This window comes from Canis lupus, chromosome 20 (assembly GCF_011100685.1).
Source record: "Canis lupus familiaris isolate Mischka breed German Shepherd chromosome 20, alternate assembly UU_Cfam_GSD_1.0, whole genome shotgun sequence".
In the NCBI taxonomy this organism is placed as follows: Eukaryota; Metazoa; Chordata; class Mammalia; order Carnivora; family Canidae; genus Canis; species Canis lupus.
This window is the reverse complement of record NC_049241.1, coordinates 40,207,609-40,221,606: the sequence shown is the minus strand read 5'-3', so window position 1 is coordinate 40,221,606 and position 13,998 is coordinate 40,207,609. Positions and strand designations below refer to the sequence as shown.

General features: G+C 45.4%; 1 protein-coding gene across 1 annotated transcript; it reads right to left on the bottom strand.

The window, feature by feature from the left end:
- Positions 1–273: 273 nt before the first annotated feature.
- On the bottom strand, positions 274–3,936 carry NICN1 (nicolin 1). Its single transcript, NM_001033995.1, has 6 exons — positions 3,763–3,936; positions 2,034–2,210; positions 1,681–1,794; positions 1,153–1,224; positions 716–820; positions 274–641 (listed from the first exon to the last, which is right to left on the bottom strand). The coding sequence occupies exons 1-6, from the start codon at positions 3,892–3,894 to the stop codon at positions 600–602; spliced, it is 642 nt and encodes a 213-aa protein (NP_001029167.1). The 5' UTR covers positions 3,895–3,936; the 3' UTR covers positions 274–599.
- Between the last annotated feature and the right edge of the window lie 10,062 nt (positions 3,937–13,998).

Genomic DNA, 13,998 nt, shown 5'->3' with positions numbered 1-13,998 from the left:
GCTGGATGGGTAGACCCACTTGAACACACATCCAGAAGCCAGCTCAGGGACCAAGGGGCTCAGGCTGCCCAAATCCCCAGCTTTGCTCCCTAGGCAGGCAGGAGGTAAGACAGGAAACAACACAAAGGGAAAGAATACCACTAGAGGGCGCAGAAGGAAGAAATGGGCTCCGGTTTTCCCCTCACACTTCAAACTACTTGAGTGCCATGGCTACAGCAGCCTTCCAACAATAGTTAGAGCCGGTTTAGTAGGTGCAACCCATTGCACTCAGGGTGAAGGAGCAGGCAGGAGACTGGAGTGTGCATGTTGGCAGAAGGAGCAGAGGGCACACGGGGATTCTTAGTAAGTAGAACTGGAGTGTTTTTAGGGTAGGAAAAAGAATTTCAGCTTGCAGTCAGATTAAGACAGAGTACACCCCTGCCAAGAGCTCATGCTGAAGCAACACAGCCCCCAAGAATCTTGAATCTGTGAATGTGGCCCAGACATAGTGGGCATGCAGGCAACACTCGGAATGCACAGGGAAAGCACTTCAGCCTCTGGTGGCCCAAATCAGGTCTGGGTGGACACGGAAGGCCAACATCTTGGCTAAGAGCCATAGTTCAAGTGTAGGAGAGCAAGTTGAGGTCATAACAGCCATCCACCTGCAACACAAAAGACCATCAGATCTGACCCACTCAGGGCAACAGGAATGAAGCAGAGGGAAGCGGTCACTCACATCAAAGCGGCCGATCCTTGTAGAGGTGTGACTGGCCCGGATCATCTCTGTCAGCGCCCACATCTGCTGCACCTCGGAGGATACCCTGTTGGGGTCTGGGAGACCCTGCTCCAGAAGGAGGGGTCAGTGGCCATGGGTATCTCCCCAGCAGTGCCCTTAAAGCTCCAGAGAAGCCAAGTTGGGCTATGGGGCCCTCCAGCTGACACTAGTAACATTCCCAGATGACTTGTGAAACATGACGTTGGAGCCTCATGTGCAGTAGGCAGCCCAGCCTCACTCAGAGATACCTCAAATCCCATGACCACCCAAGAAGATGGCACAGAGTAAATGAAGGGCCCTGGGTCCAGCCCCAGATTCTTGCAGAAAGAGGCCCACCTGGGCCTGTGCTGGACACAAGAGCTTTTCATACATGGTTCTTACTCACAATGAGGGCTTACCTCAATGAGGGGAGCAGGCTGCTCACAAGGCACTGGGTGGGAAAGCCACTTGGGGAAGGTCATGGAGGGGCTCTGCAAAACAAAGGCAAACTGCCCTAAAGGAGGCAGAGTGGGAAAGCCCTAGGACCAGATTCCAAGGTCCTTGGAGCAGACAGAAGGGCACCTGAGCCTCCGACACTGAGAAAACCCTGTTCAGGGGTCCATGCGGTCCAAGGGGCAGTCAGATTACCTAAGAGCTAGAGACTACATAAGCTCTTCTGCTATGCGGGAGGCCCCAGGAACACAAGGAACAGAAGTGTCTCCCAGCACCTGAAGGCTCAAGCTCTGAGAGAGGCAGGTGGATATGGGGACATGACCTTACCTCTCCTGGCTAACTTCCCTCCTGGCTAATTTCCTTCTGAGCATTCCCTCCTGGCTAATTTCCCTCTGAGTCTTACCGTTCACTCCCACTCCTACCCCAGCATTCCCAGCCATAGCCCCACACCCAGCATTCCCTTTCATAGCAACAGCTCTGAGCTGGTCACCTACCTTTGGTCCCTGCTGGTAAATCTGCAGTTCCTCCACTGTGAAAGACAGCCATAGTGGTGATGGCTGTCGCAGAATCAGGCGCAGTTCCAGTACTCTGGCCATGTCACACAGCATCTGACATATACAAACACACACACACACACACAAGGACCCAGCAAGGCCCTAGCTCACTGCCCAAGAGCCTCCCAACCAGCAGTAAGCCAAGATTCTGCCTCCCCAGGCCTTAATCTCTCCATGGCACAAGCCCAGGCCAGCCTCCCCTCCCCTCTTCCCTCCTAGTATCCTGGCCCAATCCCTACATCCCCTGTGAGCCCTTATCTGGACTTCCCTAGCCATGCTGAGTCCCAGCTGACCTGATGCTTGAACAACGATACATACTCCTGGGCTCCCTCCTCACTGTGTGGATCAGGCATGAGGCAGTAGTCCCGCAGGCAGGTCACCCATTTGGCTGGTGTGTGTGTTGAGGTATGCTGGCGAACACGGATGCTCAGAAAGGCTGTGTAGTAATTCTTAAACATTATCTCCTGTAACTAGAGCACACACAACCTACCATGACAAATCAGAACCAGGCCCAGGGCCTGAGAAGTTCAAACCTACCATCTCTTCCTCCCCTTCGGAAAGTACTCTTCTGGGATACCTGAGTGGCTCAGTGGTTAACCATCTGCCTCCACTCAGGGCATGATCCTACAGTCCTGGGATCGTGTTTCCACATCAGGCTTCCTTCATGGAGCCTGCTTCTCCCTCTGCCTGTGTCTCTGCCTCTGTGTGTGTGTGTGTGTCTCTCATGAAGAAATAAATAAAATCTTAAAAAAAAAAAAAAAGGGAAAGTACTCTTCTACCAATCGAACAGTTTCAACAAGCACCCACTGGGCCCAAAGACAATTTCCCTTTCCTAGAAGAGTTCACAGCCCAAATGAGCAGGTCATGCAAATAAACCATGACCGCAGATCTTGGCACAAGTCTAAGATGCTGGGCCATCTGGGTGTCTCAGTGATTGTCTGCCTTTGACTCAGATAGTGATCCCAGGGTCCTAGGATCAAGTCCCACATCAGGCTCCCCACAAGGAGCCTGCTTCTCTCTCTGCCTATGTCTCTGCCTCTCTCAGGAATAAACAACAAAATCTTAAAAAAAAAAAAAGTCTAAGAGGCTCCCAGAGGTCAGAACCCTAACTTTGGAGGAGGCAGAAAATATACAGATGAGGCCTCAAGAAGGAGGAGTTCACCAAGTGGAACGGGAAAGAGTATAAAAGTAACATAAGCAAAGGGACACCAAAGGTTGAGAGAATCTGGCCCACCCTGGAAACAGCAGTGATTCAGCCTGGCTACAGCAATTCTCATTCCTGAAGACTCACCAGAATCACCCAAACAAGTTTTTTAAAAACTATAAATGTACAAGTTTCACCCTAAACTTACTGAATCAGTATTTACAGGTTGGGAGCTTTAGTGAAGATTCCCAGCTTATGATAAGGAACAACTTGAAAGATGATCACACACCATGGGACAAAGTGCATGGGGTCAAGAAGCAGGCAGGGCACAGGCCTAGAGTGGCCCCAAATGCCAAGCCATTAGAATGTGGACTTTGTCCTCTGTGCTGAGGTCTTGTAGTGTCGGTCACTCTGCCAGCACATGTGGACCAGCAACTGGAGACTGGAAACTGGAAACACTGAAATGATCCTGATGAGGAATGAGCTGAACCTGACCTCCAGCAGGGACTGTAGGGAATGGGCAGGAGGCAGGTTTTGGGGTAACTCATTGTCCAGTGATTCCCCAGCCCCTGGGCCAGGAACAAAATGACCTTTCACCTCTCTAGTAGACAACTGTATTTCCAGCATCACCCTATTATCTTAGCACTTGTATGCCAGCTCTGTCCTGGACGTGGGGGAGAGATGCTGAAGAGAATAGCACAGAAGGCTGCATTCTAGTAAATATGTGTTAACTGAGGTAATAAATAAATGGTAAGCTCATTTGCAAGGGCGAGGACACTGCAGAGGCTTTCGGTAAAAGATTAAATGCCTGGGATACGCCCGAGTTTCCAGGTCAGCCCCGCCCAGGAGCCCCGGTCGCGCCCACGGGTCTGGCTCACCTCAAAGGGCGCGACGCTGGGGAAGGTGACATCGATGACCAGCACACCAGGCCGGCCTTGGGAGGTTCGCACGTCGCCCACCTGCAGGGCCACGGTACCTTTCACATGGCAGGGCACCGACACGCGGGACATGGTGTCAGCAGCCTCGACCAAGCCCAACTGCTGCTCCTGGCCTCGGACTACGGGTCCTTCCCGGCGTCCTCAGCAGAGTCCCCAAGAACTACAACTCCCAGAAAGCCTCGCGCTGGGCCAGCCCGGCCAATTACTGATGCCCCAAGCCGGCCGGGAGTCGGAAGTGCTTGAGGAAGGGTTCCTTCAGCCAATCTCAGCGCGAGCCTTCAAGAGCCTTGGGCCCTGCCCAGAAATTTCCGAGCCATTCCGTGTCTGAGCGAGCCTGGCCGTTCGCCGTCTGTTATGCTCCGTTATTACACTTGTGCAGGACGGTCGTTAGTTAGAGCATATCATGCCCTGAGCACTAATGAGCATAGTGCCCGGCAAACATTAATTGCAAAAATAGGTATGAACACCTCCTCTTTTTTTTAATGGACAAAGGATTTGAACAGACAATTCACAAAAGAATATAAATAGCCAATAAACCCATGAAAAGATGCTTAATGTGATTATTCCTCAGGGAAGTTCAAATTAGAATTCGCACAACCCCACTGAAGAGGCTGAAATTAAAGACTGGCAAGGATGTGGAGTGCCTGGGACCTTAATCCACTTATAATTTCCAGCTATTTTGAAAAAGTTTGGCATTTCTTTTTTTTTTTTTTTTTTTTGGCATTTCTTTAAAAACCAAATTCATACCTACGATATGATTCATCCATTATACTCCCAAGTATTTATCCAAGAGAAATGAATGCATAGGCCCGCTCAAGGACTTTGTTCACAATAGACAGAAATTGGAAATAATCCAAATGTCCAAGAGATGAACAGATAAACTGATTGTGGTGTATCTCTACAATGGAATGCTGCTCAGCAATAAAAAGAAATAAACAAATCCAAATATCTATCAACATATGAATGGGTAAACAGAGCCTGGTATATACATGCCATGAATTACTCAGCCTTAAAGATGAATGAAACTCTAATAAATGCTTTAGCGTTAACATTGAAAATATCACGCTGGGCTGCCTGGGTGGCTCAGTGCTTGGGTGGCCTGCCTTCAGCCCAGGGTGTGATCCTGGAAACCTGGGATGGAGTCCCACATTGGGCTCCCTGCATGGAGCCTGCTTCTCTCTCTGCCTGTGTCTCTGCCTCTGTGTGTGTGTGTCTCTCATGAATAAATAAATAAAAATCTTTAAAATAAAAAAAGAAAATATCATGCTAAGTGAAAAAAAATAGACATGAAGGACAAATATTATATGATCACACTTACATGAGGTACTTAGAATAGGCAAATTCATAGAGACAGAAAGTAAAATAGAGGTTGCCATGACTAGGGGTGAGGGGAAATAGAGATATTGTTCAACAGGTATAAAGTTTGTGTTTAGGATGATGAAAAAATTTCTGGAAATAGTAGTGATGATTATACAACACTATTAATATACTTAATGCTGGGCGCCTGGGTGGCTCAGTTGGTTGTGTCTGACTTTGGGGTCCTGGGATCAAACCCTGCATTGGCCTCCCTACTCAACAGGGAGTCTGCTTCTCCCTCTCCCTCTGCTCCTTTCCTCTGCTTGTGCTCTCTCTCTCAAATAAAATAATAATAATAATAATAATATGCTTAATGCCACTGACTTCTACACTTACAATGAGTAAAATGGTAGATATTATGCATATTTTAACATTTTTTTAAGGGCAGCCCTGGTGGTGCAGCGGTTTAGTGCCGCATGAAGCCCAGGGTTTGATCCTGGGGACCCTGGATCGATTTCCATGTTGGGCTCCCTGCATGGAGCCTGCTTCTCCCTCTGCCTGTGCCTCTGCCTTTCTCTCTCTCTCTCTCTGTGTCTCTATGAATAAATAAATAAAAATTTTTAAAAAATAAAATAAAATAAAAAGGAATGAACAAATAGTATGCACACCACCACCACTAAATCTCAAATGTGCTAAATTAAGCAAAAAATGTCAGACCCCAAAGAGTACATACTGTATGATGCCACTTACATGAAAGTCTAGAAAAGACAAAACTAATCTATAGTAAAATTAATAAGAACAGTTTTTCCTGAGGCAGAGAGTGAAGGGAAGGATTTGATTATGAAGAAGAACAAAGGTATACTTTGGAGTGATTAAAAGGCTCTAAAACTTGATTGTGTGGGCAGCCCGGGTGGCTCAGCGGTTTAGCACCTGCCTTTGGCCCAGGGTGTGATCCTGGAGTCCCAGGATCGAGTCCCACTTCGGGCTCTCTGCATGGAGCCTGCTTCTCCCTCTGCCTGTCTCTGTGTCTCTCATAGATAAATAAATAAAATCTCTAAAAAAAAAAAGAATAATAAAACTTGATTGTGGTGATAGTTATATTTGTCTAGACAATTGTCAAAATTTATTAAACTGAATGCTTAAGATTTGTGAATTTTTTAAGATTTTATTTTTTTAGTAAAGATTTTGTTTATTTATTCACAAGAGACACACACACAGAGAGAGAGAGAGATACAGGCAGAGGGAAGCAGGCTCCCTGCAGGGACCACGCCCCAAGCTATAGGCGACACTCAACCACTGAGCCACCCAGGTGTCCCCAAGATTTTATTTTTTAAAGTTTTTATTTATTTGACACAGAGAAAGAGACAACACAAGCAGGGGGAGTGGCAGGCAGAGAGAGAGGGAGGAACAGGGGAGCCCAATGAGAGGCTCAATCCCAGGATCCTGGGATCATGACCTGAGCCAAAGACACAATCAATTAATGGAGCCACCTAGGCATCCTTAAAGATTTTATTTTTAAGTAATCTCTACACCCAAGATATGACTCAAACTCACAACCCCGAGATCAAGAATCACATGTTCTACTGACTGAGCCAGCTAGATGCCCCCAAATTTTTGCATTTTTATTGTATCTAAATTATACCTCAATAAACATGATTTAAAAAAAAGATTTTATCCATTCATTCATGAGAGACACAGATTGAGAGGCAGAGATATAGACAGAGAGAGAAGCAGGCTCCCCGCAGGACCCCAGGTCCTGGGATCCCAGGACCCCAGTATCATGACCTGAGCTGAAAGCAGACGGGCAACCACTGAGCCGCCCAGATGCCCAATAAACATGATTTTATTTTTTTTTAAGATCTTATTTATTTATATATGAGAGATACAGAGAGAGAGGCAGAGACACAGGCAGAGGGAGAAGCATGCTCCTTGCAAGGAGTCCAATGCACGACTTGATCCCGGACCCTAGCATCACTCCCTAAGCCGAAGGCAGATGCATAAATGCTGAGCCACACAGACGTCCCAATAAACATGATTTTAAAAGAAAAAAAGAGCAAAACAAAACAAAACAAAAATGAATGCTAATCATTACAAAAATGTTAATCAAACAAAAAATGAATGTTTATCATCATCCTCCTCCTTCCAGGCACTTGTGGAAACAATGCCACAGAGGTCATTAGTTAAGCCTGTTTATTTATAACAAAGCTGAGGCCAGAAGTGGTCCTAAGTGATTTCTTAAGCCAATAAAGCAGTATGGAGTAAAGCTGGAGCCAGGGCCTCTTTTGGGCTCCTTCTTCACAGGTCAGAACCCTCCAGGTAATGGTCAGCTTTGATGACCTGGGCCTTCTTTATGTTGAGGAACCCAAAGACACAGGCCCAGTGTAACCCATAGAGCTCTCAGAGTGGAGTTGGAATATCATATCAGTCAGATACAGAACCAGGATTCCAGGCCAGCCTAAGGAACAGCCTGGTACACTTGTGCCTTCCCAGTCCAGGTGCCCCCAGAGACTCCTAGTGACAGAAGACATCCCCTGTCTTCTCATTGGCTGTTGTATAGGGAAAATAATTTATATCTGTGGGTCTTCTGGACTGGCCATTGCTATCTCCATTTGAACTCAGACTAATGATTCACAGTCTGGGTCCCTCCAAGGTTCCTGAGAGTTTCCCCTTCATGAAAATCACCTCATGCTGGAGCAGAGACTTCTCCAAATCCCAGATTTTAGGTCCCCTGGAAATCTGGAGGATACACATAGGCTCTGGGCTTCAGGATTCAGATCTGAAAGCATAGTCACAGTGCCACCAGCTAGAACCCCAAGACTTGACCTTTATTGCTCACCTGTTAGTACCCACTGACTTTTGTCCCACATTTCCCCCTAAACTCTCCTTTCCAGCTTATCTCTTAGCTCAGGCAAAAGACCCCATGGGTGCAGCATCCTGTAATGGAAACCAAAACTACCCCTCAAGCAATAATAACTGCCTAAATGAAGTGTTCTGGCAGCCCAGACCACACAGACGAGTTTGAGCTTAACCCTTGACTCATGCCTGGGCAGATGGACCATGGAGAGACCCATGGACTCACTGACAGTTACCTTTATCTCATCATAATACTAAAGTCTCCACCCAAGAAGAAGCACAAGCCTTGTTTACATAACATACAAAGTATGTATACGGGTGTTTCCTTAAGGCACATACATGACCTTATGCCCACTTTTACATATGATAAGGCTCCCATTTCTTTTCCTTCTCTCTCTCTCTCTTTTTTTTTAAGTTTATTTATGTATTGTTTTTAGTAATCTCTACTCCCATTGTGGTGCTCAAACACATGACCCTGGGACACTTTGGTGGCTCAGTGGTTGAGCGTCTGCCTTTGGCTCAGGACGTGATCCTGGAGTCCCGGGATTGAGTCCCACATCGAGTCCCATATTGAGTCCCACATCAGGCTCCCCTGCTTGGAGACTGCTTCTCCCTCTGCCTGTGTCTCTGCCTCTCTCTCTGTGTTTTTCTCATGAATAAATAAATAAAATATTAAACACACACACACACACACACGATCCTAAGATTAAGAGTTGCTTGCTCTTCTAACTGAGCCAGTTGGGTGCCCCAAAGCTCCCATTTCTGAATATTCATCCTAACCCTAGGGAGCACCTGGTTGGCTCAGTTAGTACAGCATGCGACTCTTGATCTCAGGGTCATGATTTTGGGCCCCACAATGGGTGTAGAGATTACTTAAAAATAAAATCTTAGGGCAGCTTGGGTGGCTCAGCGGTTTGGCACAACCTTCAGCCCAGGGCCCAATCCTGGAGCCCCGGGATTGAGTCCCACGTCACGCTCCCTGCGTGGAGCCTGCTTCTCCTTCTGCCTGTATCTCTGCCTCTTTCTGTGTGTGTCTCTCATGAATAAAGAATAAAATAAAATTTAAAAAAATAAAAATAAGGGAAGCCTAGGTGACTCAGCAGTTTAGCGCCACCTCCAGCCCAGGGCCTGATCCTGGAGACCTGAGTTCGAGTCCCACATCAGGCTCCCTGCATGGAGCCTGCTTCTCCCTCTGCCTGTGTCTCTGCCTCTGTGTGTGTGTGTGTTTCTCATGAGTAAATAAATAAAATCTTAAAAATAAATAAATAGGGGATCCCTGGGTGGCGCAGCGGTTTGGCGCCTGCCTTTGGCCCAGGGCGCGATCCTGGAGACCTGGGATCGAATCCCACATCGGGCTCCCGGTGCATGGAGCCTGCTTCTTCCTCTGCCTGTGTCTCTGCCTCTCTCTCTCTCTCTGTGACTATCATAAATAAAAAAAAAAAAAAAATAAAAATTTAAAAAATAAAAATAAAAAAACAAATAAATAAAAATAAAATAAAATCTTAAAAAATAAATACATAAAATAAGTAAATAAATAAATAAATATTCATGCTAACCCTAAATAAAAGGAACCCATTCACTCTCACTCTGGGAGTCAAAGTTGTAAGTTATTCCCTGTGATATTCTTTGCTGCAAATAAAATTTCCTTTGTGTGACAACTCCACCTTGTGTAGTTTCTGTGACTCACCAAGGAGCAAACTCATGTTAGTTCAGTTACAATAGGAGACACAGACCTATGTGGCCCCTCACTGCAGACCAGTCTCACCTCATATCTCTCAGGTAGATAGTCACCTCCACTCCAATCCCTCCAATCCATTACCCACTTTGTGGCAAGACAATGTTTTCAATGTGAAAACGTCATGGAAAAAAAAAAAAAAAACACGTCATGGAATCCTTCTGCTTCAAGGTCAAATCCGAAAGCTCTTGGTAAGTCCAAGAATCCAAGGCATGAATGGCTCCTGCCACAGGCTACTCAAAACCTGGTCCTGGGACACCTGGGCTGCTCAGTGGTTGAGCAGCTGCCTTCCGCCCAGGGCATGATCCTGGAGTCCCGGGATCAAATCCCACATTGGGCTCCCTGCATGGAGCCTGTTTCTCCCTCTGCCTATGTCTCTGACTCTCTGTGTGTGTGTCTCATAAATAAATAAATAAATAAATAAATAAATAAATAAATAAATAATCTTTAAAAAAGAAAACAAAACAAAAAAACCCTAGTCCCTAGGGGTGCCTGGCTAGCTCATTCAGAAAAGCACGTGACTCTTGATCTTGCGGTTGTAAATTTGAGCCTCATGTTGGATGTAGAGATTATCAAACAAAAACAACTTTATTATTTTTTTAAAGATTTTATTTAGTTATTCATGAGAGACACAGACAGAGACAGGCAGAGACACAAACGGAGGGAGAAGCAGGCTCCCTGCAGGGAACCCGATGTGGGACTCAATCCCAGATCCCGGGATCACGCCCTGGGCCAAAAGGCAGATGCTCAACCACTAAGCCACTCAGGTGTCCCCCAAAACAACTTAAAAACAAAAAGAACCTGCCCCTTTCCCCAACGCTGGCACTGTCACTCCAGTTTGTATTGAATGTTGCCCACTCTCTCCTTGTAGCCTGCTCACATAACACTCATTAGATCACTTCCTTTTTTTTTTTTTTCATTAGATCACTTCTACACTACCACCAACCACCTATCTACCCTTCAGTTATTGGTTTAGATTTTGATTTTTCAGGGAGCACTTTCTTGATCTCCTGGACTAAGCTAGATCACTCACTGTATATTGTCAGAGGGTCTCCACATTTTATTATAATCATCCCCCCAAAGCCTGTCTCCCACATTGGGCTACATGGGGTAGGAGAGCAGGAATTTAGTCTGTTGGCTTGTATCCCACATCTTCTAGTATCATGCTGGGCATAGATGGTGTTCAATAAAAACATTCCAAATAAACAATTGTTCGATTTTAGGGAGTTCCACTTCCAGCTAAGATAGAGTAATTGGGAAAGATTTACCCTCCCACATGACCCAACTAAAGAACCACACAAATACATGAAACAATCATTTTCAGACATCGTCAATCAGGCAGCACAGGACAGTGATCCCTAAGAAAGGAGGAATAAACAAAATAAGCACATGATTATCCCAGATTACTGTCTGGAAAAAGTTTCCAAATAGAAGGAGGAGGAACCTGGGTGGAGTGTCAGACTCCCTGAGATGAAGAGACAAAAGCAGGAGTTTTGGGAGGTATAGATGGCTAGAAGCTAGACAGGACAGAGTTGTACAGAGAGATGGTTCCAGGGATCTCTAGGGGAATCCCTTTGAGGCTTCAGCTTAGTAATAATCAGTACATGCATGTGAGGAAACTACCCAAGGTAAAGAAAGAACTAGCCAAAAGAATTAAAAGGTTAAAAAAAAAAAGAATTAAAAGGTTATAACACCAATCTTACTTAGAGCCAGAAAGTTTGTGTTCCCAACAGCCATAGGAAAGAAAGAAAGAAAGAAAGAAAGAAAGAAAGAAAGAAAGAAAGAAAGAAAGAAAGAAAGAAAGGAAGGAAGGAAGGAAGGAAGGAAGGAAGGAAGGAAGGAAGGAAAGAAGAAAGAAAGAAAGAGGGGATCCCTGGGTGGCGCAGTGGTTTGGCGCCTGCCTTTGGCCCAGGGCGCGATTCTGGAGACCCGGGATCGAATCCCACATCAGGCTCCTGGTGCATGGAGCCTGCTTCTCCCTCTGCCTGTGCCTCTGCCTCTCTCTCTCTCTCTCTGTGACTATCATAAATAAATAAAAATTAAAAAAAAAAAAAGAAAGAAAGAAAGAAAGAAAAAGAGAAAAACAAAAAACTAGACAAGGAAGATGAAAGGACCCCTAAAGAAAAGCCATTTTTTCCCTTTGCTCTGGCTTCTATTCTTACTGGGACCTGCACCCCACCCTACAGATGCAGGCCTCTACACTGCACTCTACACATACCTTGTAATACAAATAGCATATGTCTTCCTTGAGGACTTTTATTCTTCCGCCATCTTACCCCACCTTCCATATGTCTTCTTTATAAGGGATAAAGAGACAGTGATATCTTTGGAGACTTCCAGCACAATAAATAACATCTAAGAAGTGATGGGGCAGGGTCATCATGAACGTTCTCCAAGACCACTGACTCCAAACACCTTGACACCAAGACTCTTGACTTCAGGAAATGAATGACTTATGAAGAGTACCTGGACCCTGTTCTTGTTCTAATTCCTGATGCCTAAGAGGATATGTGCACCAGACTACCATCTCCATTAAAAACCCCAGCCCCAAGCAAAAACAAGACTCATGCTCTTTCCAAGTCTTCCGGACACTCTGTCCATATCATTCTATATACATATATCTTCAATAAAATCTGCTTTCACCTTCTACTGGCTCACATCTGATTTCCATCCTTAATGAAGCCAAGACCTGCTTAGTTAGTCCTACAGGACCCTCTCTGGCTCCTCAGATCCAGTCTGCCTCCATCACTAATTCATGGGACATTGTGCAAAATGCCTAGAAAGATACTGCTTTAATTGTGGGTAAAAAGTTGACCTAGACTAAAATCTGTTTGGTCACCACCTAACAAAACTTAAAATCAAGCCTCAAGGGATGCCTGAGTGGCTCAGTCCTTTAAGGGTCTGCCTGCGGCTCAGGTCATGATCCTAGGGTTCCTGCTCATAAGGGAGTCTGCTTCTCCCTCTCCCTCTGCAGCTTCCCCTGTTTATGCTCTCTCTGTCAAATAAATAGTCTTTTGAAAGTTGTTGTGTGTTTTTTTTTTTTTTAAGATTTTACTTATTTATAAATGAGAGACAGGCAGAGACACAGGCAGAAGGAGAGGAAGGCTCCATGCAGGGAGCCTGACGTGGGTCTCAATCCCAGTCTCCAGGATCACGCCCTGGACTGAAGGCGGTGCTAAACCTCTGAGCCACCAAGGCTGCCCTGAAAATTGTTTTAAAAAGGAGAAATATTGGGGATCCCTGGGTGGCTCAGCGGTTTAGCGCCTGCCTTTGGCCTGGGGCGCGATCCCGGAGTCCCTGGGATGGAGCCTGCTTCTCCCTCCTCCTGTGTCTCTGCCTCTCTCTCTCTTTCTATGTCTATCATAAATAAATAAATAAATAAATAAATAAATAAATAAATAAATAAATAAATAAATCTTCAAATAAATAAATAAATAAATCTTCAAATAAATAAATAAATAAAGAGAAATGTTGAGCATATTTGTTTTTAAATATTTTATTTTAAAGTAATCTCTACACCTAATGTACGGCTAGAACTTACAGCCCTAAAACCAAGAGTCACATGTTCTATTTACTGAGCAAGCCAGGCACCCCACAGTTCTTATTTTTTGAGCATGTTATATTATACATAGACAAAGAGAATTAGCAATTGGATGATGCAGTTTTGAGGGTGAGAACTACCAAAGGTCTGTAGATGGCAAACTGGAAGCCCAGGAGAGCCAATGTGCAGTTCAAGTCTGAAGGCCTAAGAACCAGAAAATTTTATTGTATGAATTCTAGTCCCGGGCAGCCCTGGTGGCACAGCGGTTTAGCGCTTGCCTGCAGCCCAGGGTGTGATCCTGGAGACCCGGTATCAAGTCCCACGTCGGGCTCCCTGCATGGATCCCGCTTCTCCCTCTGCCTGTGTCTCTCTGTGTCTCTCATGAATAAATAAAAATAAAATCTTAAAAAAAAAATTCTAGTCCCAAAGCTAGCAGACTCAAGACCCAAGAAGAGTTAATTTGTCAATCCCAGTCCAAAGGCTGGAAAACACCAGTGTTTCAAGCTCAAGCCATCAGGCAGGAGGAGTTTCCTTTTACTAAACTTTTCTGTTCTTTTCAGGTTTTTACTTGATTGGATAAAGCCCACCCATATTAGGGAACGAAATGTGCTTTATTCAGTCTCTTTGCATGTTAACCCTAACCAGAAACACCCTCACAAACACCACACTCAGAATAATGTTTGGCTAAATGTCCAGATACTCCATGGTCCACATGAAAATGAACCATTACGGAGTATTTTTTGCTGCTGTT

What these genes read in the sequence shown, in the direction of transcription:
- NICN1 (NM_001033995.1), bottom strand. Translation starts at nt 3,894, where the DNA reads ATGTCCCGCGTGTCGGTGCCCTGCCATGTGAAAGGTACCGTGGCCCTG. An exon ending in TTTACCAGCAGGGACCAAAG is followed by an intron (nt 1,225 to 1,680) that starts GTAGGTGACCAG and finishes TTTGTTTTGCAG; the next exon opens with AGCCCCTCCATGACCTTCCC. An exon ending in AGCCTGCTCCCCTCATTGAG is followed by an intron (nt 821 to 1,152) that starts GTAAGCCCTCAT and finishes CTTCTGGAGCAG; the next exon opens with GGTCTCCCAGACCCCAACAG.